We start from the raw sequence: 23411 nt of genomic DNA, 5'->3' as shown, positions 1-23411 counted from the left end.
TGTTTACTGTTTAATTTGTTTTAAATTAGTGTGATATTTTTAAATACACGTCGCGATTGCGTCATCAGAAAGCGACGCTCTTCAGCTCTGCTTGTTTTCTACGCAGTTCGTCGCGATGTGGATTTAATGGAAATTTCCACTCCTTCTGAATCATCATAAACACATATTCAGATAAAATTATCTTAAATATCGCTCTTTAAACGGGATCCAGACACTCCGAGGGAGAAAGAGAATCAAATTCGTGTATTTGTAGAGCGCTATCTGTGTTCGTACAGCAACACTTTTAGTTTACTCTGCTCTTCGTCAGTGACTCATTACAGAGGTTTAATCGTCGTCAGAAATAATCACTAAACTATCTGTGATGGAGTATCACAGTGTGGGACCCGGAGGGGTGATAGTCTCGGGGAACAATGTACCTGCGTTTCTGACCAAACTCTGGACGCTGGTGGAGGATCCGGACACAGACCCGTTAATCTGCTGGAGCCCTGTGAGTTCTAGTTTTGGGTTTCAGATGGTTTGAGTGAGCTTTACATGTCTGGATTATTGTTATATTCATTTGTAATGAGCAAATTTAGGCCTAATCCAGTACGTCCTAAAATAATCCTTAATTTACTGTGGTTGTACCATCTATTTATAAGTGGCCCTGCTGATACTTGGGTTAAAGGGGCCTGAGACTGTCTTGTAGTTTAGATTCAATCGTCAGGAGCCAGTTTAGATACAAAATAAACCCTTATGTGTGAAGTATTGAATTAATTGCATTTGTGTCATGTCTAAATCTGGAGTATTATAAGTGGATTTGCCTGGTTCTTTTGACTGACAGAACAGACTATCTATAGATCACAGTTTTAATATCAGAATCTTTTGACATCTTGTATATCTGCCATTTATATGTTTGTTCACTAAACCCTTAGTGTTTTAAAGAGGACCTATTATGCAAAATTCAGTTTTATAAGGTGTTTGAACATTGACATGTGTCCACAGTGTGTGTAAACAACCAACCTATAATGGTAACAATCCACCCCCTCTTTTTTTATTTTTTTTATTTTATAATCCATGTAAATCATAAACAGTTTCTCCAAATGAGCGATTCCCTACTGGTACGTAAGAAGCCCCGTCCACGACAGGTGATGGAATCTGCCCTATTAGCTTAGCTCCTCCCCTGAGTCAGCTGTACACAGTCTGCCATGTTTATCTCCTCGCCAAAGCATTTAACAACTGCGTTCAAGTAAGAAATGTATTCTCATCATTAAAGGGTTAGTTCACCCAAAAATGAAAATTCTGTCATTAATTACTCACCCTCATGTTGTTACACACCCGTAAGACCTTCGTTAATCTTAAAAGGAACACAAATTAAGATATTTTAGTTGAAATCCAATGGTTCAGTGAGGCCTTCATAGCCAGCAATGACATTTCCTTTCTCAAGATCTATTAATGTACTAAAAACATATTTAAATCAGTTCATGTGAGTACAGTGGTTCAATATTAATATTATAAAGCGACGAGAATATTTTTGGTGTGCCAAAAAAAAAAAAAAATACTGGCTTATATAGTGATGGCCGATTTCAAAACACTGCTTCAGGAAGATTCGGAGCACAAATGAATCAGTGTATCGAATCTGCTGTTTGGAGTACCAAAGTCACGTGATTTCAGCCGTTGGCAGTTTGACACGCAATCTGAATCATGATTCGATACGCTCTGAAGCTTCCTGAAGCAGTGTTTTGAAATCGGCCATCACTAAATAAGTCATTATTTATTTTTTATTTTTTTGGCACACCAAAAATATTCTCGTCGCTTTATAATATTAATATTGAACCACTGTACTCACATGAACTGATTTAGATATGTTTTTAGTACATTAATGGATCTTGAGAGAGGAAATGTCATTGCTCCCTATGGAGGCCTCACTGAGTCATCGGATTTCAACTAAAATCTCTTAATTTGTGTTCCGAAGATGAACGAAGGTCTTACGGGTGTGGAACGGCATGAGGGGGAGTAATAATTGACAGAATTTTCATTTTTAGGTGAACTAACCCTTTAAAGCTACTAAAGTTCTTTAATCAAGAGCAGTGAGAGATTTTCTGTTTTTCTTTTGTTGTTTGGTTCACATTAACAGCATATACAGCAGTAGGTGCTGAATATTATTCTACCGTTTTCACAGATATGATATACATATGCGATTTCTTTCTCTGCTGTTTACATTCACAGACATGACCCACTGTGTTTATGTGAACTTTGTGTGTTTTTGACATAACCTTGTGTAGGGCTGGACGATTATGACCTAAAATTAAAACCTTGATTAATTGAACATTTTACCTCGATTACGATTAATGAACGATTATTTTGTTTCTGTGTTTTGTTTTTTGCCCTCATAGTTCACTTACAAGGTTTGTACTGTAAATATGATTGACTTTTAAAGGTGGGATATTTTTTTCCTATTGAAACAGTGCTCTGACATAACAGCTCAATATCAGCAGTTATTTATGGTTCGTAACATTTCTTACAGATTTCTGCACTTAGTTTGTAAATCAGGTAAAGATAAATTAGTACAGTACCAGTACGAGTGACTGCATGTGTGAATCAGTCATACCGTCTCTCTATTAATCGTGAAGCTGTGGGTTGTAAATAGTTACTTTAGAAGTAGAAAAATATATGCTATAATAAGTTGAGTTTCTAAGCTACTTCAGTGATAAAACGAGTTTCTGCTCCTCAGTGCGCGTGATCTTTGTTTTGCACAGCTACTGTTTGTATGAGTGTTTGTGCCACAATGCAGCTGCGCGAGCACGCTAGCTCGATATAATAATACACATCCGATAGTCTAAATTGCTTGAATGTAGGGCTGCACAACGATTAACACCTCCATGTTCAGTCACGTGGCTAAACACGTGGTAGTATGTTTTTAAGTGGGAAGTATTAATAGGATTTTAAAAAACGAAATAACCCACATGGGGAAAATTACGTCGGTTAGAGGTTTCGATTAATCGTTCAGCCCTAACCTTGTGTGTATTTGACAGTTTAAGTGCAATGAGACGTGTAAGAGAACTTAGTTTAATACTCACAGGATGTGTTGTCTGACAGCCAGCTTTCTGTGCACGTGCTCAGAAACCCATATGTCAGAAATTTAAGTTGTTATGGCTTTAAAATTAAATAATTAACTTTCATGGACTGCAATGTCACATGAGTGTGGCCGCGATAGAGATGATAATCAAAACCAAACAGATGTTTTGTTAGTTTTTGGCACAGTAGCCGAGGCACGAGTTGTATAGGCTCTGCCCTCTTCTGGAAAGGGGGTGGAGAGCAGCAGCTCATTTGCATTTAAAGGTGCCCTCGAATGAAAAATTAAATTTATCTTGGCATAGTCAAATAACAAGAGTTCAGTACATGGAAATGACATACAGTGAGTCTCAAACTCCATTGTTTCCTCCTTCTTATATAAATCTCATTTGTTTAAAAGACCTCCGAAGAACAGGCGAATCTCAACATAACACCGACTGTTACGTAACAGTCGGGATCATTAATATGAAGACCCCCAATATTTGCATATACCAGCCCATGTTCCCAACATTATGAAAGGGATTACACGTCTGGATCTGTGCACAGCCGAAACATCAGACTAGGTAAGCAAGCAAGGACAATAGCGAAAAATGGCAGATGGAGCAATAATAACTGACATGATCCATGATAACATGATATTTTTAGTGATATTTGTAAATTGTCTTTCTAAATGTTTCGTTAGCATGTTGCTAATGTACTGTTAAATGTGGTTAAAGGTCCCGTTCTTCGTGATCCCATGTTTCAAACTTTAGTTAGTGTGTAATGTTGTTGTTAGAGTATAAATAAAATCTGTAAAATTTTAAAGCTCAAAGTTCAATGCCAAGCGAGATATTTTATTTAACAGAAGTCGCCTACATCGAACGGCCTGTTTGGACTACATCCATCTACTTCCTTCTTTAATGACGTCACTAAAACCGTTTTTTGACTAACCTCCGCCCACAGGAATACACAAGAGTTGCGTTTGTAGAGTGTGTTTGTCGCCATGTCGTCGAAACGCTGTTATTTTCATCCCGCAGTCCAATCACCAGGTCTGATTCTGGCTCAAATTGATAGGGTAAAATTAAAGACATGTTTACAATAACACTGAGCGCGTGCATCTCCACGTTATGGTAAGAGGCGTGACCTTTCCGGGCAAGGAGCGCTAAGATGCTGTCGAATCACAACACAGGAACCGCTGGCACAATCAGTACTCGTTACGTATTTCTGAAGGAGGGACTTCATAGAACAAGGAAGTCATCAGCCCGTTTTTATGACAGTGGAAACAGCGGTATACAGATAAGTAAATTATGTGAAAAATACTGTGTTTTTTTACACGCGAAACATGAACACATGTTATATTGCACACTATAAACACAATCAAAGCTTCAAAAAAACACGAAAAACGGGACCTTTAAAGTTACCATCGTTTCTTACTGTATTAACGGAGACAAGAGCCGTCATTATTTTCATTATTAAACACTTGCAGTCTGTTTAATTCATAAACACAACTTCATTCTTTATAAATCTCTCCAACAGTGTAGCATTAGCCATTAGCCACGGAGCACAGCCTCAAATTAATTCAGAATCAAATATAAACAATATAACAGTATACAATACTCACATAATCCGACGCATGCATGACGAACACTTTGTAAAGATCCATTTGAGGGTTATATTAGCTGTGTAAACTTTATGTACTGTTCAAGGCAAGTGCGAGCTCCGTGGGCGTGAAGCACGAGAATTAAAGGGCCAGTAGCCCTGAATCGGCTCATTTATAATGATGCCCCAAAATAGGCAGTTAAAAAAATGAATAAAAAAAAAATATATGGGGTATTTTGAGTTGAAACTTCACAGACACATTCAGGGGACACCTTAGACTTATATTACATCTTTTTTTAAAAAGTTCTAGGGCACCTTTAAAGATACATGCACAAAAACAGCATGTTTTCCCTTCCACTCAGAAAATTTTGAGGACACCTGAGACATATTGCATCTTGTAAAAAGGGTCATAATAGGTCCCCTCTAATAATTTCTTATGTGTTTTCAGAATGGCACCAGCTTCCATGTATTCGACCAGGGACGGTTTTCCAAAGAGGTTCTGCCGAAATACTTTAAGCACAATAACATGGCCAGTTTTGTTCGCCAGCTCAATATGTGTAAGTATATGAGCAGCCCGACAAAAAATAAGTCAGTTTAATCATTTGTTCATTTTGAAGACATAATAGACCTAATCAGATGATGTCATTATACATTGCACCATAGACAATATATAAGATATTTTATGCACAATAATTTGTCCTGAATGTTTAAAATAAATGTTTAGGTTAATATAAACACTCTTAATCTTTCTGTGCAGTCAATGTGGAAGGTTTTAATTTGTTATATTTTCAAAGTCAAGTCAATTTATTATACAATGCAAGTGTCTAATTGTCCACATTTAGCAGTTTAGAGATTTTGTATTATTATTTATAATACGTTTTATTCATAGAGAACTTTTCAAGACACTCAAAGACACATTTTAGCTGTTTTATTCTCTGTACATCTCATTCATTTGGAAGCAGAAAGCATTTTACGTGACAGAATTTGTGCTTATATAACACACTTTAACGTCTGTCTTGTAGATGGTTTTCGGAAAGTTGTCCACATCGAGCAGGGTGGGCTGGTAAAACCGGAGAAAGACGACACAGAATTCCAGCATCCGTATTTCGTCCGGGGACAGGAGAATCTGCTGGAGAATATCAAGAGGAAGGTAACAACGGTAAGTAGAAACTCATCTTATTTATTCAGGGAAATCTACTCTTGCTGAAACATGTGAACCTCTTCATTATGAGAATATTTGAGCGGCGCGTTTGTGAGATACGGGCCGCGGTGACCTTGAGTTTTGAATGGGCTCAAGGTTTTTATAATTAGTTGGTATTTCGGAGGGGCTTTTTTGATCCAAAGCAGCTTACAGTCAGGCCGAAGTTCATTTGGGACACTGTTATGATGTCAGACCAGTAATGCGGTCTCGGTTGATCTGGGTTTTTGGGGGATTCCCTGCTGCTCGAGTTTGGCTTTGAAACCTGCATCGTTTCACTTATAAATGAGAATTTAACAGAATTATAGTCTCCCACAGGGAAAAACTTAATAAAGTTGGATTATAAATAAACTTTTTTTACTGGACTCTAGCAGAGGCTTTCCAACATTACGTGTAGTTTGTAATGTAGATGTGTAGCTGGTAGTGAAGGATTTCTTTCTTTCTTTCTTGCTTTCTTGTACACTTGATTGATTTGACTGATACATTTGTCATTTTCTGTTCTTTAATTAATATGATCTTTGACAAGGTTTTTCAAACTAGGGTCCAAAATAATTTTTCACATTTTCACATTGTTTTTGATGCCTGTCAGATTTAATATAATTAAATTAATGTTATATTAATATTTTTTTCATATTTACTGAATTTGATCATATTCTTCTTTCTAAATACTGGTCAGAAATCATTGGATTATTTATAAGTCAGTTTATTGTATTCTGTTGAAAACCCTAGTTTGTAACAGTCAGAACTAAAACACAAATCTGCATACAGTTGTCTTTATAATATCACAATATATACTATATATTTAAATCATCACATTTCTGATACTGTATAAATATGTCTTTGCCCATAAAACTATGTAGCTGCCTTTGCATTTTCATTGGTGTTTTTTCAAATTTTGAAAAATATGTAAATAATAAGCTGTAGATTATATAGTGACTATATAGCTTGTACTAACTATATGGCCTATTTACTATATATACTGTATATGTATATATAGATATATATATATATATATATATAATATACCATTACTATAGATGGATATATAGAATAAGCCATTACATCAAGTTTAGATGTGTTTAATTCATTTTTGTTTCATAAAATCTGGTTTTGCAAATTGTAATCTGCAGATATTTTTTGGGTCTTCTATGCTAATTTGGAAATGGAAAGCAGGTATTACCAAACCATTTAAGAAACACTCAAATTCTGTTCGAAAATCTGCGGTTTGGATATTTCCAGTTCTCAGTGTCCAGAGTCTGGTGATGGGTATCCAAATCAAGTAAAACCGTTTTTTGTCTGCGATGGTTTCCATGTGCTCTGCCGGTTTTCCTCAGTGTCCCTCTTTCCCGTTGGCTCGGTGACAGATTGTGATAATCAGCAGGTCTGAGAGGAAGCCAGCTGGAGACGTGTGGATTAGAGGCCCGAGGTTCTGGGGCACTTAATCTGGCGTCGCTCTGATGCTCGATCGCCGCCACTTTCCAACCCACCCAATTTATTGTCTTTCCTCTCCCGCTCTGTCCAAATGTCCAGCTCAAGGCCGAAATCAAACCGTTAGCACATGCTTTCCACTACGTGAGGGTTCAGAAATGGGTCACGACAGACACATCTCACCCCTTCAGTTCATATCTCCATCTTTGACATTTTCATTGTGTCCATCTGCAGGTGTCGAATATTAAACACGAGGACCTCAAGTTCAACACTGATGACGTGTCTAAAATGATCACAGATGTCCAGCTCATGAAGGGCAAGCAGGAGTCGATGGACTCCAAGATCAGCACCCTCAAACAGTAAGTCACGCTGCATGTACACGCAACGGTCAAAAGTTTGGAATAATTAAGGGTTTTTGAAAGAGTCTCTTCTGCTTATCAAGGCTCCATTTATTTGATCATAATATATACAGTGAAAACCGTAAGATTGTGAATATTAATACAAATGAAAAACGCTCTATTTGAAAGAAATTGATGCAATAAATTGATCAAAAGTGACTGTAAAAACATTTATAATGTTACAAAAGATACTATTTCAAATAAATGCTGTTCTTTTGAACTTTCTATTCACTAAAGAATTCTGGGGGGAAAAAACAAAAACGGTTTGCACAAAAAATCTGAAGCAGCACAACTGTTTTCAACATTGATAATAATCAGAAGCATTTCTCGAGCAGCAAATCAGCATATTAGAATGATTTCTGAAGGATCATGTGACACTGAAGACTGGAGTAATGATGCTGAAAATTCAGCGTTGATCACAGGAATAAATTATATTTTACAATATATTCACATAGAAAACAATATTAATTTTTTATTGTACTTTTCATCAAATAAATAAAGCCTTGATGAGCATGAGAGAATTAAAAAAAAAAAAAAATCTAAATTACTCCAAACATTTAACAGGTTGAGTAGGTTTTGGCCAAAATGTATGATTTCCTCTTCCTCTTTCTGTTCTAGTTTAGTTTAGCAACCTGTTGAGTATCTAAACTGACTTTAACGAAGTTCCTAAACCTACTGGGAAAAGTTTGACTGATGTAACAGTTGGCTTGTTGGCGGTCATGTGGTTAGTGCTTATCCAGTGTTATGCCGGGTTGATATCAATAGCTCTTCAATGTATAACTCTTAAGACGTGAATGAGGGTTAATCTCTGCCGGGTTTGTGACCGCTCATTAATGCCTCACCTTTTCAACCCTGTTAGTCATCGCTCTAAAACGGACGGGCGTCCTAACGCCAGTGTGACGTGGCTCGGCAGCTGCTCTGAGCTTGTCCAAAGGCATTTTGTCCCTTTCCGCACTCACAGCTGGACGGGGCCCTAGGGTTTTGGTCAGGTGTTTGTGTGGTCAGCTGTTACACACAAGCTGAATGTTGCCGATGAGGTCAGCATGAAAGCGTCACACCCTGCAATGGGTCCTTGAATTTGTTACTGAATTTATTTCTGAAATCCGACAAATGATCTTAAACAAAATTCAATAAATTCACGTCAGTCAATCTCATGTTCCAGGACCTTATTGTTTATGTTTCAAAAAATGTGTCAATGAATGTACGGCTGCTGAAGATGTTAACATGTAAGATTACAGTAGTTTATAGGAAAAATAATATTTTAATTACTTTTTTATTTTTTATAATTATTTAAAATAATATTTTCTGTGTATTGTTTTTGTGTATATTTGCCACATAGGCTTCCATAGTAAGTTCATAACTGTTATTTAGATGCATTTTTTATTTTATTTATTTTTATTTTTTACAATAGTATGAATATACTGTATTCGTTTTTGTTTTTTAATTTGTTTTTATTTTTGTATTTTAATTTTAAATGTTTAGCAAATTATATTTTATTTTAAGTATAGTTTTTATTTTAGTTTAAGTTATTTTAATACATCAAGTTGTTGCCTTACTTTTTATATTTTATTTTAGTTCAATTAACATTTATTTCAAGTAATGATGTTTTTTTTTATGTTTTAGTTAACTATAATAATAATCCTGATTATTTTGGGGTAATCGACAACATGGCACAGATGCTGTAAACAGAGCTTGTGTTTAACACGGCATATTTAGTGTACTTAATGCTTTTAAATTTATTTAACAGTTTATACATTAGCACAGGTGTCCTTTTCTAATAACTAAACTCATGTTTATTAGAAAAATAATAGATAAACCCAATTTGTAAAGGCTAATTTATTCATAAAGCTGCACGATTCTGAATAAAAATGTTGAGAAAATGTTAATTGCTGCAGTCTATTTAAAAATATTTAATTAATTTGAATTAATTACTTTTTAAAAATGGGTTTGAATGAATGATTCAACGACTCTTTTACACTTTTCATTACTGGATGAATCAGCGTTTTTGAACAAATCTCTTGAATGAATCATAAGGACAAATGACAAATCCATTTTTTTAGTCACTTTGTCGCCTTCTACTGGTGTAACGATGTAATTGATAGTCTTTATTTAAAGCATCAAGTTACTTTCGAAAGATGATTCTGATCGCTTCTGTAGACATCAGTGTTTATATCTCAACTATAAACTTTTATCCCAGTACTTCTGTGATAATATGGATTTTTGTAATACTTAAGTTAACAATACTGTGTGGTTGAAAAGACCGTTTGTGATGCAAACTTATCATACTTATACATGACAACAGCTTTCTCTGGATCAGCAGCAGTGCAAACACAGCATTTTAATGTTCTGGAGTAATTTTATCAAAGGTTTAATAGACACTGACGTTTCATTGTCATTTAGGAATATGATCACGTAATGATTAATCGTGCAGCTCTATTCATAAATCAAGTTATTATTAAAGTTCAATGTGAAATATCATCAAACAGTGAAATGTAGCATTCATAATGTGTTTATTGGTAAATTCACTGATTTCAGAATTTAAAAATGTACAGCTAATCACGATTAGGGTTAGGTTTTTATCTTTTTTTTTTTTTTTAAGCTAACCACCCTGTTTTTACTTTGTATTTTTATTTGGATTTCTGTATGATTTTTGAAAATCTGTTTTGGCATGAAGGAGGTTTTGAAGGAAATTGCCTCCATTTTGTGTCTGAGTAAATGGAGAGAGGTCTAATCCTCCCGCTTACAGGAATCCACACCTGCCCCTATAAACCCCCGTCCCATCTGCTGAGGGGTGAGCAGGGGGGCAGGACACATGATCGGAGGAGGGGACTCTTAAAGATCTTCTTCCTGCACGCTGCTGTTTTACAGACGAGCAGCTCTGGGTTATATCGCAGCTGAGTCCTCTTATAATCTCCAGCTCTCACTCGATAAGAGACCTGTCTGCAGGGAGTCCTCGGACTTCTGATGACTGACATCATCTGCTCCTGATGTTCATAAGTCAGAATTTCCTGATATTTTACACTGACAAATTTGGATTTACTTTGGAACTATTTTCACTTACAAATTGCTCTTAAATTTCACAAATAAATAGAAAAACTGCAAGCAACACAATGAATTGAATGTGAAAATTTGATTTTTTTTGCTTCAAAAATTTTTTTTACGCTCAAACTGCTTTTTATATATTGTACCATTTACATAATATATCTACTTTTTTATATTTTTAAAATTTAAAATTTACCTAATTAATTATATGCATTGTTTAATTTATGTTCATAATAATATATTTTATACATGTATTTTATCATGAAATGTTGAATCATATGTATACATATATATTTAGCTTTTATCATTGGTATATGTATATTTCTATTTGCACTATTCTTTTATAATTTATAATTTGTGCAATAACTGTTATTTGTATGTATAGGATGAAGTGAGGCCAGTTTTATTTATTTTATTTAATTTTATATCAAATTTTAATTTTTTTTTTTTGGTTGATTTTACTTTTTCTATTTTTCACTTATTTTTTCCATGAATATAGCCATGGTATCTGGCATGATGCTAAATTGTAAACCAACAAACTATATATATGTATATATTTATGTATATATGTATGTATATGGGTAAAGTTTCCTATATTTTGCTCTTCCTAAGCAGATTTTTCAGGCAACGCACCTGTGTTGATGAAAGGACCATACATAGACCTTAGATTTTTATTTTTAGCTTTTGTCTTTTAAACTTTTGTTCATGATTTCAAAAAATTTCCCTTTTTCATAGGAGTTCTCTGGCATTGTTGTGTTAATTTTCCGTTTACACTGGTGTGATGTACAGTATTGGCCTGTGCTTTTGTTCCTCTGTGCTGGTCTGTGTTCAGGCCGCGTGTCTGAGGCCATATTGGACTTGTGAGCGCACACTTAAAATGGCATTTTATCAGTGTCAGGGGAGCAGACTCAGAGTTTAAGAGAAGCAAGCCTTACTCAATCACCCTGAAAAACACACCAGCCCCAGAGAGCTGTCAGTGACAGTTACAAAGATTAGTGCCGTATATGTCTTGTTCGTTGTGAATGAAACAACATAACATGAATGAAAAATGTCACATTTTAAACGTAAAACTTTTGTTAAATGTTGTCTGTCTCTGTGCCGCAGTGAGAACGAGGCGCTCTGGAGGGAAGTTGCCACTCTCAGACAGAAACACGCTCAACAGCAGAAAGTCGTCAATAAGGTAAACTCGGGTTAACTTTTTCCTGCTTTCAGTGACACATGCCTTTGTTGCTCAAAAACTATTTGACAATAAAGTACTTGAACCTTCTTCTGCTTTTGCCGTTCATTCCAGCCACGCAGACAGCTTTTAGCAATAAAACATGAAATGACATAAGCATCCCATTTTACTTCCATAATATCACAATTTTGTTTGTAAAATGGTCATTTTAATTTCTTATTGACTTCTTTTTAAATAGTTTTGTAGTCTATTTGTGTGTCTCATAGTGTTTTATGTACAATATGAAAATAATTCAGTTAAATACATTTCAAGTTGTAATTCTTTTTGTTTGTTTTCACAGCTCATTCAGTTCCTGATCACACTTGCGCGGTCCAACAGAGTCCTGGGAGTGAAACGAAAGATGCAAGTCAACCTCAGATTAATATACTCAGACTGATCCACATTTATATCTGTCACTGTCTTCCTATTTAAAGAGGACCTATTATGCTTTTTTACATTTTCAACCTTCTTTAGTGTGTAATATTGCTGTTTGAACATGAAAAAGGTCTGCAATGTTCCAAAGCACAAAGTCGCTCCAAAGGTAATTATTCTCTATATCAGTGCGCACTGTTTCCGAACTCCCCGAAACGCCTCCATTGTAGTCTTGAGTTTTCGTCCGGGAATGAACATGTCACAATATTCCTAATTTAAATAGTTCCTGCCCAAGGCATAGGCTAAATAAAGGGACAGGATCTGGTTGAGTTAATGTGTTGAAACTTAAGGTTATGGTAGGGGGCGGTACATTTCCAAGGTATGTGCGAATTGGTTGACCAATCACAACGCACTGGTCCAGCCGACCAATTGGAGCACTCTGCGCTTTTCTTAAGGAGGGGCTTCAAGAGAGGAGCTGCAAATATGTGTAAACTATTCTAGTAGAGACCAAAAACAAAATCAAGACTTTTAAAAAGGGCATAATAGGTCCTCTTTAACTGTAGTATTGCAATATGTGAAGTGTATATTCACCGCTTTTCTCTTGCGTTTTTATTTTTTGGGGGGATTTTTCTCTTTCTTTCTTTCGTTCTGTTTGGTCACAGGCCCCTGATGTTGAACGATGGCAGCTCCACTCACTCTATGCCCAAATACTCTCGGCAGTACTCGCTGGAGTCGTCTCCTGCCATCTCTGTGAGTACTGCATGCTTCCATCTCAAACTGAGAGCTGAATTCACCAATGATTACCAGATTTGTTAAGTTTAATGTATTTTCTTGTATGCAGCCCTCCAGCACAGCTTTCACAGGAACGGGTGTCTACACCTCAGAATCGCCTGTGAAGACTGGGCCAATCATCTCTGACATCACTGAACTGGCGCAGTCCAACCCTGTGGCCACGGAGGAGTGGATTGAAGATAGGCAAGTTTCACAGTCTCTTAAAGGGGCAATGAGTTAATCTCGCAAAACTTGTCAAGATATATTGATTTATCTTGATATATAAGATATATTGGATATATTGTCAAGTGTGTGTATCTATATTTTTATATATATATATATATATATATATATATATATATATATATATATATATATATATATATATATATATATATATATATATATATATATATATATATATATATATTTTTTTTTTTTTACAACAAAAAATCTATTTATGCCATATTAAAGACTAATTACTTTTACCCCAAATGCTAATTACTTGTAATTTTACATTTTTAAACTATCCTAGGTTTTGCCCATTTGTCAGCAAGATTTTTTTTACTCATTTAAAATGCAATAAAATTTAGTATGCTCACTTATTCTTTTATATATTTTAATACGTACAGGTCAGAATAAGTATGTCGTTTCAATTTTTACAAAAATATAAGTGTTACACTGAATGACAATGGAACATTATTTCACCCACATTTTGACATTTTATTCTCCCAAAACTTATTTGAAACCTTAAAAGTAGACACTTTAATTTAATTTAATGTGCTTTCTATGTATATAAAATCACTTTTGTAAATTTCTAATGATGCAGACATCTAAATGTTGTGACTAATGGAAATTATGGCCATTAAAATGTTCAAAAATAATGTCACAATCCATAAAATCTGAATGGACCTTAAATAGACCTTTTCTTTTGCAAACTATAATATTAAATTACCCTTTTTGCCTCTATATCTAAGTTTTAAATACAGTGGGCACGGAAAGTATTCAGAGCCCCTTAAATTTTTCACTCTTTGTTAGGCCACTGTGCTCTTAGGAACCTTAAGTGCAGCAGACATTTTTTTGTAACCTTGCTCAGGCAGTTCCTTTGACCTCATGATTCTCATTTGCTCTGACATGCACTGTGAGCTGTAAGGTCTTATATAGACAGGTGTGTGGCTTTCCTAATCAAGTCCAATCAGTATAATCAAACACAGCTGGACTCAAATGAAGGTGTAGAACCATCTCAAGGATGATCAGAAGAAATGGACAGCACCTGAGTTAAATATATGAGTGTCACAGAAAAGGGTCTGAATACTTAGGACCATGTGATATTTCAGTTTTTCTTTTTTAATAAATCTGCAAACATGTCAACAATTCTGTGTTTTTCTGTCAATATGGGGTGCTGTGTGTACTTTAATGAGGAAATAAAATGAACTTAAATGATTTTAGCAAATGGCTGCAATATAACAAAGAGTGAAAAATGTAAGGAGGTCTGAATACTTTCCGTACCCACTGTATGTATATTATCTGTTACGATTACTTAACCTCATCAGAGTATGTTTGTATGGATTAAATGAAAGAGAAATTTATGAAAATGTACCAAGGTTTCGAAAGTCTTATTGCTGTTATTTATAACAAATTACCTTTTTTTTTCATCACAGAACAAGCCCATTGGTCCACATCAAGGAGGAGCCGTCTAGCCCCGTCCACAGTCCTGAGGTGGAGGAGGTGTGTCCTGTTGAAGTGGAAGTGGGGGCGGGATTGGGTGTACCTACGGACACGCCCCTTTCCCCCACAACCTTCATCAACTCCATCCTTCAGGAGAACGAGCCCGTCAGCGCCCCGACTCCGCCTCCCAACGAGCAGAGGTGTTTGAGCGTGGCCTGCTTGGACAAGTGAGTTTTATCAACAGGTTTACATCTGCTTAGGTGAAACAAAGCTACTGCCTCTCTGCTCAGTTTAAGTTTAAAGAATTCCCTTACTAAGTACCAGTTTATTCCCCTAGTTGGCTTTCTTAGTGTGATCCTATGATGGCTTCAGCTGGGATTTAACACTCAAAAATGAAAGTTCTGTCATCATTGACTCATCATCATGTTGCTAGATTCCATTTTCTGTGGCGCACAAGTTGCTGTCTTCAATAAAATAAAAGTGGATGGTGACTAGTGTTGTCAAAAGTAGACTTCGGTGCCAAGTTGAAATTTTAAAAATGTGACGATACCAGCATTTCCCACTAGCATTTTGAGCGCTGTTGAGCGGATTCGTAAACACCTCTGATTGGTCATTGTGTTCACACACTCAACAGATATGTCTGTGATTGGCAAAAACATGTTGTAAATAGTCATCTGTGACTCTTTATCGAGCACTTAGATACACACAGGAATATTTGAAAGCAGGTGTATATCAGTGAATCTGTTTCACAAAGGATATACAGCTATGGAAAAAATTAAGAGACCACTCCAAGTTCAGAAATCAATGTTAAGTGGTCTCTTAATTTTTTCCATAGCTGTATGAGGGATCCGCTGATAGACACCTGCTTTTAAATGTTCCCGTGTGTATCTGTATAAGCGCAACGATGTCTATTTATAACATGTTTTTGAAGCGTTTATCATTTGTAGCCAATCACAGACATATCTGTTGAGCACATGAACATAATGGCCAATCAGAGGTGGTAAAATCTGCTCAGAATGTTAGGGGAAAATGCTGGTATTGTCACATTTTTAAAATTGGTACCAAAGTCGGTACTTTTGACAACCCTAATGGTGATCACTTTTTCTGGCACGTTCATAATATATGTGAGAATCAAAAGTTTGTTGGCAGTTTCTTCTTCTCTTCATTCTTCTGCACTGTCGAGTGTGTAGCATTTCTGACTGTTTGCAAACAAAATTCTCACATTTATCACAAACAGCAGGTTTGAACATGTGAAATTGCAAATGAGATTTGAAACCGAAGGCAAGGTTTTGTATAAAAATTACAATTATTGTTCTGTTCTCACGGAAAAATGGCTCCAAAAGATTTAGCCTAGAATATATTGAATTAATTGTATGGCCTACTTTATGACATTTTATGGTGTTTTTAAAAAAAACTGCTCATCCACTTTCATTGTATGGAAAAGGGCATCCCGTGCTTTTGGCCTTGTGTAAAAAAAAAAATTAAAAAAAAATGGCTGCTTTAAATGACATGGGTGAGTATTTAATGACAGACTTTTCACTTCTAGGTAAACTCTCTCTTTCCACATCAAAAATGTATATTTAAATGGGCAAAATCAGAAAAACTAATGAGCGGCTGCTTTTTTTTAAAGGGTCCTGCAGACCCTTTGCTCTTAACTAACTGTTCAGCTGGACTTATTTGTGGCATTTGGCTGCTCTGTTTAGTCTGGCAGACTGGCATAGTGACTAATACTAATACTTTTCCACATATTCATGTGAGCCAGTGCATTTTTAAATGTCAATTTATGGCACAGAATTTGTCCCTTATTTATTTTATAAGTAATTCAAGTGCAAGCTAATGTGTACTTGATTGTTATTTTGCAGATGAATGAAATCCATAACGTGAAAGTACAATCTAGCATGAACGAAATGCCAAAATGATGCTATTAGCTGAACTTCAATTGGGTTCATACGGTTTCACATGAACTGAATTTGATTTGCCTCAAGTCACTGTACAAATCTAATGTAATCAGTGTAATTGTCAAGTCATTATTTGAAAATTAGGACTAATATGGTTTTGGCAATTTTATTGGTATTGGTGGTTCTCCTTCACACAGATTGGCTTGAAGATCTAAGACTAGGGCTTATTATTTTTTTCAAAAGAATTTGAGCTTTGTCCAAAAACATAACAGATTTTCATTGAGGAAATATTTTTAATAATGCAGTTTTACAACCTTAGCCAACCTGTATAACCATTCGGCAATGTCTGGTGGCTTCACAACACCTGGACTCATAAAAACCCAATTCAGAATGGTCTGTAATTCATCTCCGCCTATATTGGCTCTAGTTCCCGCTCCACCTAAAACGGCCCCATTTTTGACTGTGGCAGAGGTCCGTTGATGTGTGTAGCGCCCCCTGCTGTCTCCAGTACCATGTTGTTCTTCTGTCTTTTCAGTTATCCTCAGATGTCTGAGATCTCTCGCCTTTTCTCCAGCTTCTCCACCTCAGCTCTCCACCTCAGGCCTCCTCCCGGGTCAGCATTACTGTCGGCCGAGCCGTCCCCAGAACGCCTGACTCTGTGCTTGATCAGATAGACGCTAACTGCACTTAGCTTGTATTCCCAGTCTCTCTGTGCTATCAGAGCTCTGATGGCCATAAACATTTGCTAATTTCTGCCCCGGTATACCTGAGAATCTCTGAATGCTGATTGGTCGGTTGGTGGGCTCAGGTGTGTTGGAGGTCGTAGAGAGCGTGAATAGGGTGTTCAGGGGCTCCCTGAGCTTAATTTGAGAAGCGTAACGGCATGATCTCACTATTTATTATGTTTAGCAGGACAAAAGTTTGGAGTGTGGCATGGCATTTGAACGTAGACGCATGTTTTGTGCTCCCATTGAAACTACCCGATCACCCTTTGACCCCTGTTCCCATCCTACCTCTGATTGGATACTAATATGATGAGGTCAGCAGTCCTGCCTCTCTCTATGACATCATCATCATCATCACAGTTTTGATCTTTCTGGGGACCGGCCTCTCTCCCGTTCTCATAGGAGTGTGTTCAAATGCTTCCTGTTATTGCTGAAATGAAATTGCTGATTTTTATCGGCTGCTTTTTTAAAAGTAAACATTAAATGCGCTAGTTTTTTGTGTGCATCATTTGAAAGATGATTTTCTTTCCTCTTTCTTTCAGGACAGAACTAAGTGATCATCTAGAGACCATTGACTATGGATTAGAGAACCTTCAGCAGATCCTCAATGCTCAGACCATTAACTTTGACACCTCACCTCTCTTTGATGTAAATATTGTTTGAATATAATTTTAAGAATTATCTAGAAGTGTGGGGTCAATTAGATTTATATATATATACACCAATCAGGCATAACATCATGAGCACTGACTGGTGAAGTGAGTAACTGATCATCTCTTCATCACGGCTCCTGTTAGTGGTTGGGATATATTAGGCAGCAAGTGAACATTTTGTCCTCAAAGTTGATGTGTTAGAAGCAGGAAAAATGGACAAGTGTATGACTGGGTCAGAACATCTCCAAAACTGCAGCTCTTGTGGGGTGTTCCTGGTCTGCAGTGGTCAGTATCTATCAAAAGTGGTCCAAGGAAGGAACAGTGGTGAACCGGCGACAGGGTCATAGGAGGCTCATTGGTGCACGTGGGGAGCGAAGGATGGCCCATGTGGTCCGATCTGCATCGCAGTTTGTTGCGTATGGGACAGCATAGCTGCAGACCAGTCAGGGTGCCCATGCCTGCCAACAGTGACACGTGAGCATCAGAACTGGACCACGGAGCAATGGAAGAAGGTGGCCTGGTCTGATGAATCACATTTTCTTTTACATCACGTGGATGGCCGGGTGCATGTGCGTCACTTACCTGGGGAACACATGGCACCAGGATGCACTATGGGAAGAAGGCAATCTGGTGGAGGCAGCGTGATGCTTTGGGTGATGTTCTGCTGGGAAACCTTGAGTTCTGCCATCCATGTGGATGTTACTGTGACACGTACCTACTACATAAGCATCATTGCAGATCATGTACACCTTTTCATGGAAACGTTATTCCCTGGTGGCTGTGGCCTCTTTCAGCAGGATAATGTGTCCTCCCACAAAGCAAAAATGGTTCAGGAATGGTTTGAGGAGCACAACAACGAGTTTGAGGTGTTGACTTGGCCTCCAAATTCCCCAGATATCAATCCAATCGAGCAACTATGGGATGTGCTGAACAAACAAGTCCAATCCATGGAGGCTCCACCTCACAATTTACGGGACTTAAGGGATCTTCTGCTAACATCTTGGTGTCAGATACCACAGCACACCTTCAGGGGTCTAGAGGAGTCCATGCCTCGACGGGTCAGGGCTGTTTTGGCAGCAAACCAGCGACCAACACAATATTAGGAAGGTGGTCATAATGTTATGCCTGATTGGTGTATATACAGCAATTAATTTTTATGAGTTACATATTACTGTATGCCAGCACTGCATTCTTTATGTCGGTCTTAAACACAGTTTGTTGTGTTTCACAGATTTTCACTTCATCATCATCTTCTGATGTGGATCTGGACAGCCTGGCTAGTGTATGTTTGAATTTTGTGTGTGTGTGTGTGTAAGGAGCTTAGAGAATGTAAAGATTTTAACCAAACTCGTCTGATCTGTTTAACAGAAAATATTTGCTGTGGGTTCAAACAGTAGATGTATATCAGATCAGAACTGCAGATTGCTCCAGGGTTCATGTCTTTCCGTGCAGTTTACTTTCACTTTAGAAAAAATATGTGCATTGAGCATAACATACCATATGTTAATTTGCTTCTGAAGACTTTTCTTTAAAAGACTACCAACCCTGCTTATCTTTGATTAACATTTCATTTGCACAAATCTGAATATTGCGAATCTTGTAATCGTGTATCTGCGCTCTCTATACAGATCCAGGATCTTCTGTCACCTGAACCAGTGAAAGAGCCCGAATCTAGTGCAGACACTGAAAATTCAGGTATTCTGGATGTATTGTGTTTTAAAGGGGTCATGATATATCAAATTTGCCTTGATCTGATATATAACAGGTCTTGCACTATTTAAACGTGCTGAAAGTTTCATAGCTTAAAACAATATCATAAACAGAGCTTTTATTTAACCAAGCTCCATAAACGGCTCAGTTTGATATTGGGTGACCTGTGACATCACATAGGCAAACATATTTGCATATGACTGCCTACAGAGCAAAACATCGATGAATAGTTACACATCATTGAACCATAGGCCCCGCCCACTGGCAGTCATTCACTTAATGTCTGACATTTGCCTACACCAAATGTGAGCATTAGAATCCATTATAATCACTGACGCTGTCTACACTGGATACAGTATACTGGAGCTTCAGAAGGAACCCAGCATCAGAAACAAGTGGCGTCAGAGGATTATATGTTTGTTCAGAGCATTTGACTGCAGATTGTTTAATGGTGTAATGGAGAAACTTTTGTTGGCAGATGAAGCAGCCGACTGTATTGGATCTGACAACTGCTACTACACAAATCATGAGTAAATAATCCTAATGCTTTGTATGTAAACAACTTTTATACGGATAATGTTTTCAAAACACTTAATCGTGCAATAGCGAGTGAGCGTTGATACGGTTTCCTGTGGAAAAAAATCCTTAGCGTTGAGCCCTTTTTAAGGCTGGTCAGTAAATGGCCACTGTTATGATTGGCAAACGCCATTGTTGGATGGATCATTTCAGAAAGAGGGTCAGAATGCAGAATGAGAGTCGCAAATAATTGTTTTTCCACATATTTTGTGGAAAAACCTTATTTACATTATAAACGAACTTCAAGGAACATGTAAAATAATTAAAAAATCCATGTCATGACCCCTTTAAACACAAAGACAGTTATTTTGTGGTGTGAAAGGTCTGTAATTTTTTGTGTAATTGTGAAAATGTCCTTTCAGGCAAGCAGCTGGTCCAGTACACAGCTCAGCCCGTGATTCTTCCCGACCCCGTCGCCACCGAGACCTGCGGCACCGACCTGCCCATCCTCCTGGAGCTGGAGGACGACTCGTATTTCGGCTCGGAACCAGCCGAAGACCCCACCATCTCCCTTCTGAACTTCCAGTCCCCCGTACCTGAAGACCCCAAACTATCATAGAGAGAGATGCTTTTATAAAGGGATTTATGTCTGTGTGGGTTTTTTAAATTTGATTCTCTGCATTTTATTTTATTTTTGGTCTTTTATTTAACACGTCAGGGCTAGCCATCTGAATATTACTCTGGTATTTCCCTTCACTTTTAGCCTGGGAAAAAAATTCTCTAAAAGCAATAGAGAAAATTCAGTATTCCTTCCGTCATAGTCGAAACATCAAAATAAGGTTTCATTTGTTGGCTCGGTAGTTTCCTTGTTATTCCGGCAGCGAGAGAACCTCAAACTAAATGTGTAGTGCTACATATAATGTATCGACCATGCTTCCTTCTTTTACTTGTCCAGATTGCAACAATACACAGAGGTCTTTATTAAGCGACTCTCGTGCAGTCTTATCACTGCTGCGAAACTTCCAAGAACTCGTTATACATGTAGTTTCCTGCTTTTCTGGTGGAACGCTTGTCATCGTTTGATCTAGTGACCCCAGATTGATGTATTCGATGTCCGGGTCTCATCCCGCAAAGTACGCCAAATTTTCAATTTCCAGGAGATTTTCTTTGCTTTTTTTCATCTCATGGATATTGAGGTTGAAACAACAAAAAATATGTACATAAATATTAAGAAATGTCACTTCTGTAGCCAGAAAATGAGGACGATCTATCAGACATACATGCGACAAGCATCAAACATAAATGTTATGTAAACTTGTCCAGCATCCCACCAACCGCTTTCAAAGCCATAGCTGTTGCTCATCATATAATGTCTGATCTTGGTTAGTGATGATGGGTATGTATTATGACAATGCCAGTTAAAGGTGCAGATTTAGTGTCGGAAGAGATTTTAATGAGATGAGAAGTTCTAATAAGACAGCCAATGATGCTGTATATAGGGCGTATGTTTGAATATATAAATAGTTTGGATTCTGTATTGATAATGTGTTTGTTCTGACGAAACCGATACGTTTCAAACACATTCAACAGGACTGAATTACACAATAGGTGTATTATATAATGACAGGTCATTTTTTGCATTGAGAACATGTCTATTACCTGGGTCGGTATCTGATTCGAAGAATTTGTGCAATAATTCAACTCTTAACCAGCTTTGACAGCAACACACACTGCTTTCTTTTAATCTCTATTTTGTTTGCTTTGCTAAATGAAGTGGAGAATATAATAGGAGAATCTTGTTAAGATCTTGTCTGGGCTTATTTCACCTCAAAATCTAAAAGAAAATACATTTTGGCAAGACAAAGTTTTTGCATTATGAAGTTATTATTTTATGACAGTTAAGCTCATTTTCTCATTCATTCCGAAAAGTAACAAATCACTTACAATTCCATTTAATGCAATTAGTTTTAAAATGACAAACACTGGCATATGATGTACACTTTTAAGTGTACTTTATCATTTAAACCGTTAATGGTCCTTAGAAAAAATAAGCTTTATTTTATTTAAGCAAAATATAAATTTAAACTATAAAATTAAATATATATTTTCTTGTGATTTTGGGTGAAATTTAAGGAAGCTTGTTTTAAAATTTAAAAAAAGGTAATTGCAACTTTTTCTCGCACAATTCATACTTTTTTTTTCTTGTAATTGCGAGTTTATATCTTACAGTTCTGACTTTTTCTCATAATTGCGATATAAACTCACAATTCGCAGTTATAGTCAGAATTGTGAGAAATAAACTCACAATTGCGTTGTCCAATTGCATTCTCACAATTCTGACTATAACTCGCAATTCCATGTTAAAGTCAGAATTGCAAGATATAAACTCACAATTGCGAGTTAGTCAGAATTTTGTGATATAAACTCACAATTGCGTGATATAAACTCACAATTGCATGTTATGTCTAATTGCGTTATCTATCAATAACTCGCAATTCCATGTTAAAGTCAGAATTCCGAGTTTATATCGTAATTCTGAATTCATAAGAAGCAATTGCAAGTTTATATCTCGCAATTCTGAGAAAAGTGACAATTGCCTGATTAAAAACTTGCAATTGTGAGGAAAAAAAGTCAGAATTATGAGATGTAAACTCTCAGTTGTGAGAAAAAAAGCCAGAATTGTGAGAGAAAAAGTCACAATTACATTTTTTTTAGTTTATTTAATGGCAGAAACGAGCTTCCATAGAAATGTTACCCAGACTGTTTTGTGAGATTCACCTGTGTAAATTGGAAACCAAAACTACAGATTTTAAATTGTATTTTTTTGGTGTGATTTGTACACATGCTATGCCCTATAGACTTCTATCGTTGAACACTTGTTTATTTTTGGATGGTCAGCGCAGTAGAGGAACTGGGATGTCATTTGTTGGTGATTCTCATCATTTTTAGTCATTGGATGACTGTCATAGCCAGAGAGACATTAATATTAGGCATAAATTATTTTATTACGCATGTGAACAACACTTTGTGTATTGGTATGTTTCAAATAAAATGTTTTTGAAAGTATTTGGAAGTAGTTTGGGTTTTATTTGCCTTTTTGATTTTAGCTGGTTTTTCATGGTTTCTAGTCTAGATATTTGATAGGCTGCTGGATCTGCTAGACCGCCTTGGTTAAACCTGGCATGTT

The 23411-nt window shown here is 36.7% G+C and overlaps 1 protein-coding gene across 2 annotated transcripts; it reads left to right on the top strand.

Moving 5' to 3' along the window:
- Window positions 1-77: 77 nt before the first annotated feature.
- hsf1 (heat shock transcription factor 1) lies at window positions 78-23281 on the top strand. 2 transcript variants are annotated; one of them, XM_067411560.1, is made up of 14 exons: window positions 78-487; window positions 5078-5186; window positions 5652-5788; window positions 7490-7614; window positions 11800-11875; window positions 12213-12274; window positions 12946-13033; window positions 13125-13258; window positions 14716-14949; window positions 17156-17233; window positions 17888-17993; window positions 19230-19280; window positions 19627-19693; window positions 20647-23281. In XM_067411560.1, the coding sequence occupies exons 1-14, from the start codon at window positions 362-364 to the stop codon at window positions 20841-20843; spliced, it is 1590 nt and encodes a 529-aa protein (XP_067267661.1). In that variant the 5' UTR covers window positions 78-361; the 3' UTR covers window positions 20844-23281. The 2 variants fall into 2 exon arrangements, with proteins under 2 accessions (XP_067267661.1, XP_067267662.1); XM_067411561.1 differs by lacking the exon at window positions 17156-17233.
- Window positions 23282-23411: the final 130 nt, after the last annotated feature.

This window comes from Chanodichthys erythropterus, chromosome 15, assembly GCF_024489055.1.
Source record: "Chanodichthys erythropterus isolate Z2021 chromosome 15, ASM2448905v1, whole genome shotgun sequence".
Lineage (NCBI taxonomy): Eukaryota > Metazoa > Chordata > Actinopteri > Cypriniformes > Xenocyprididae > Chanodichthys > Chanodichthys erythropterus.
This window is presented reverse-complemented; position numbering and strand designations above follow the sequence as displayed.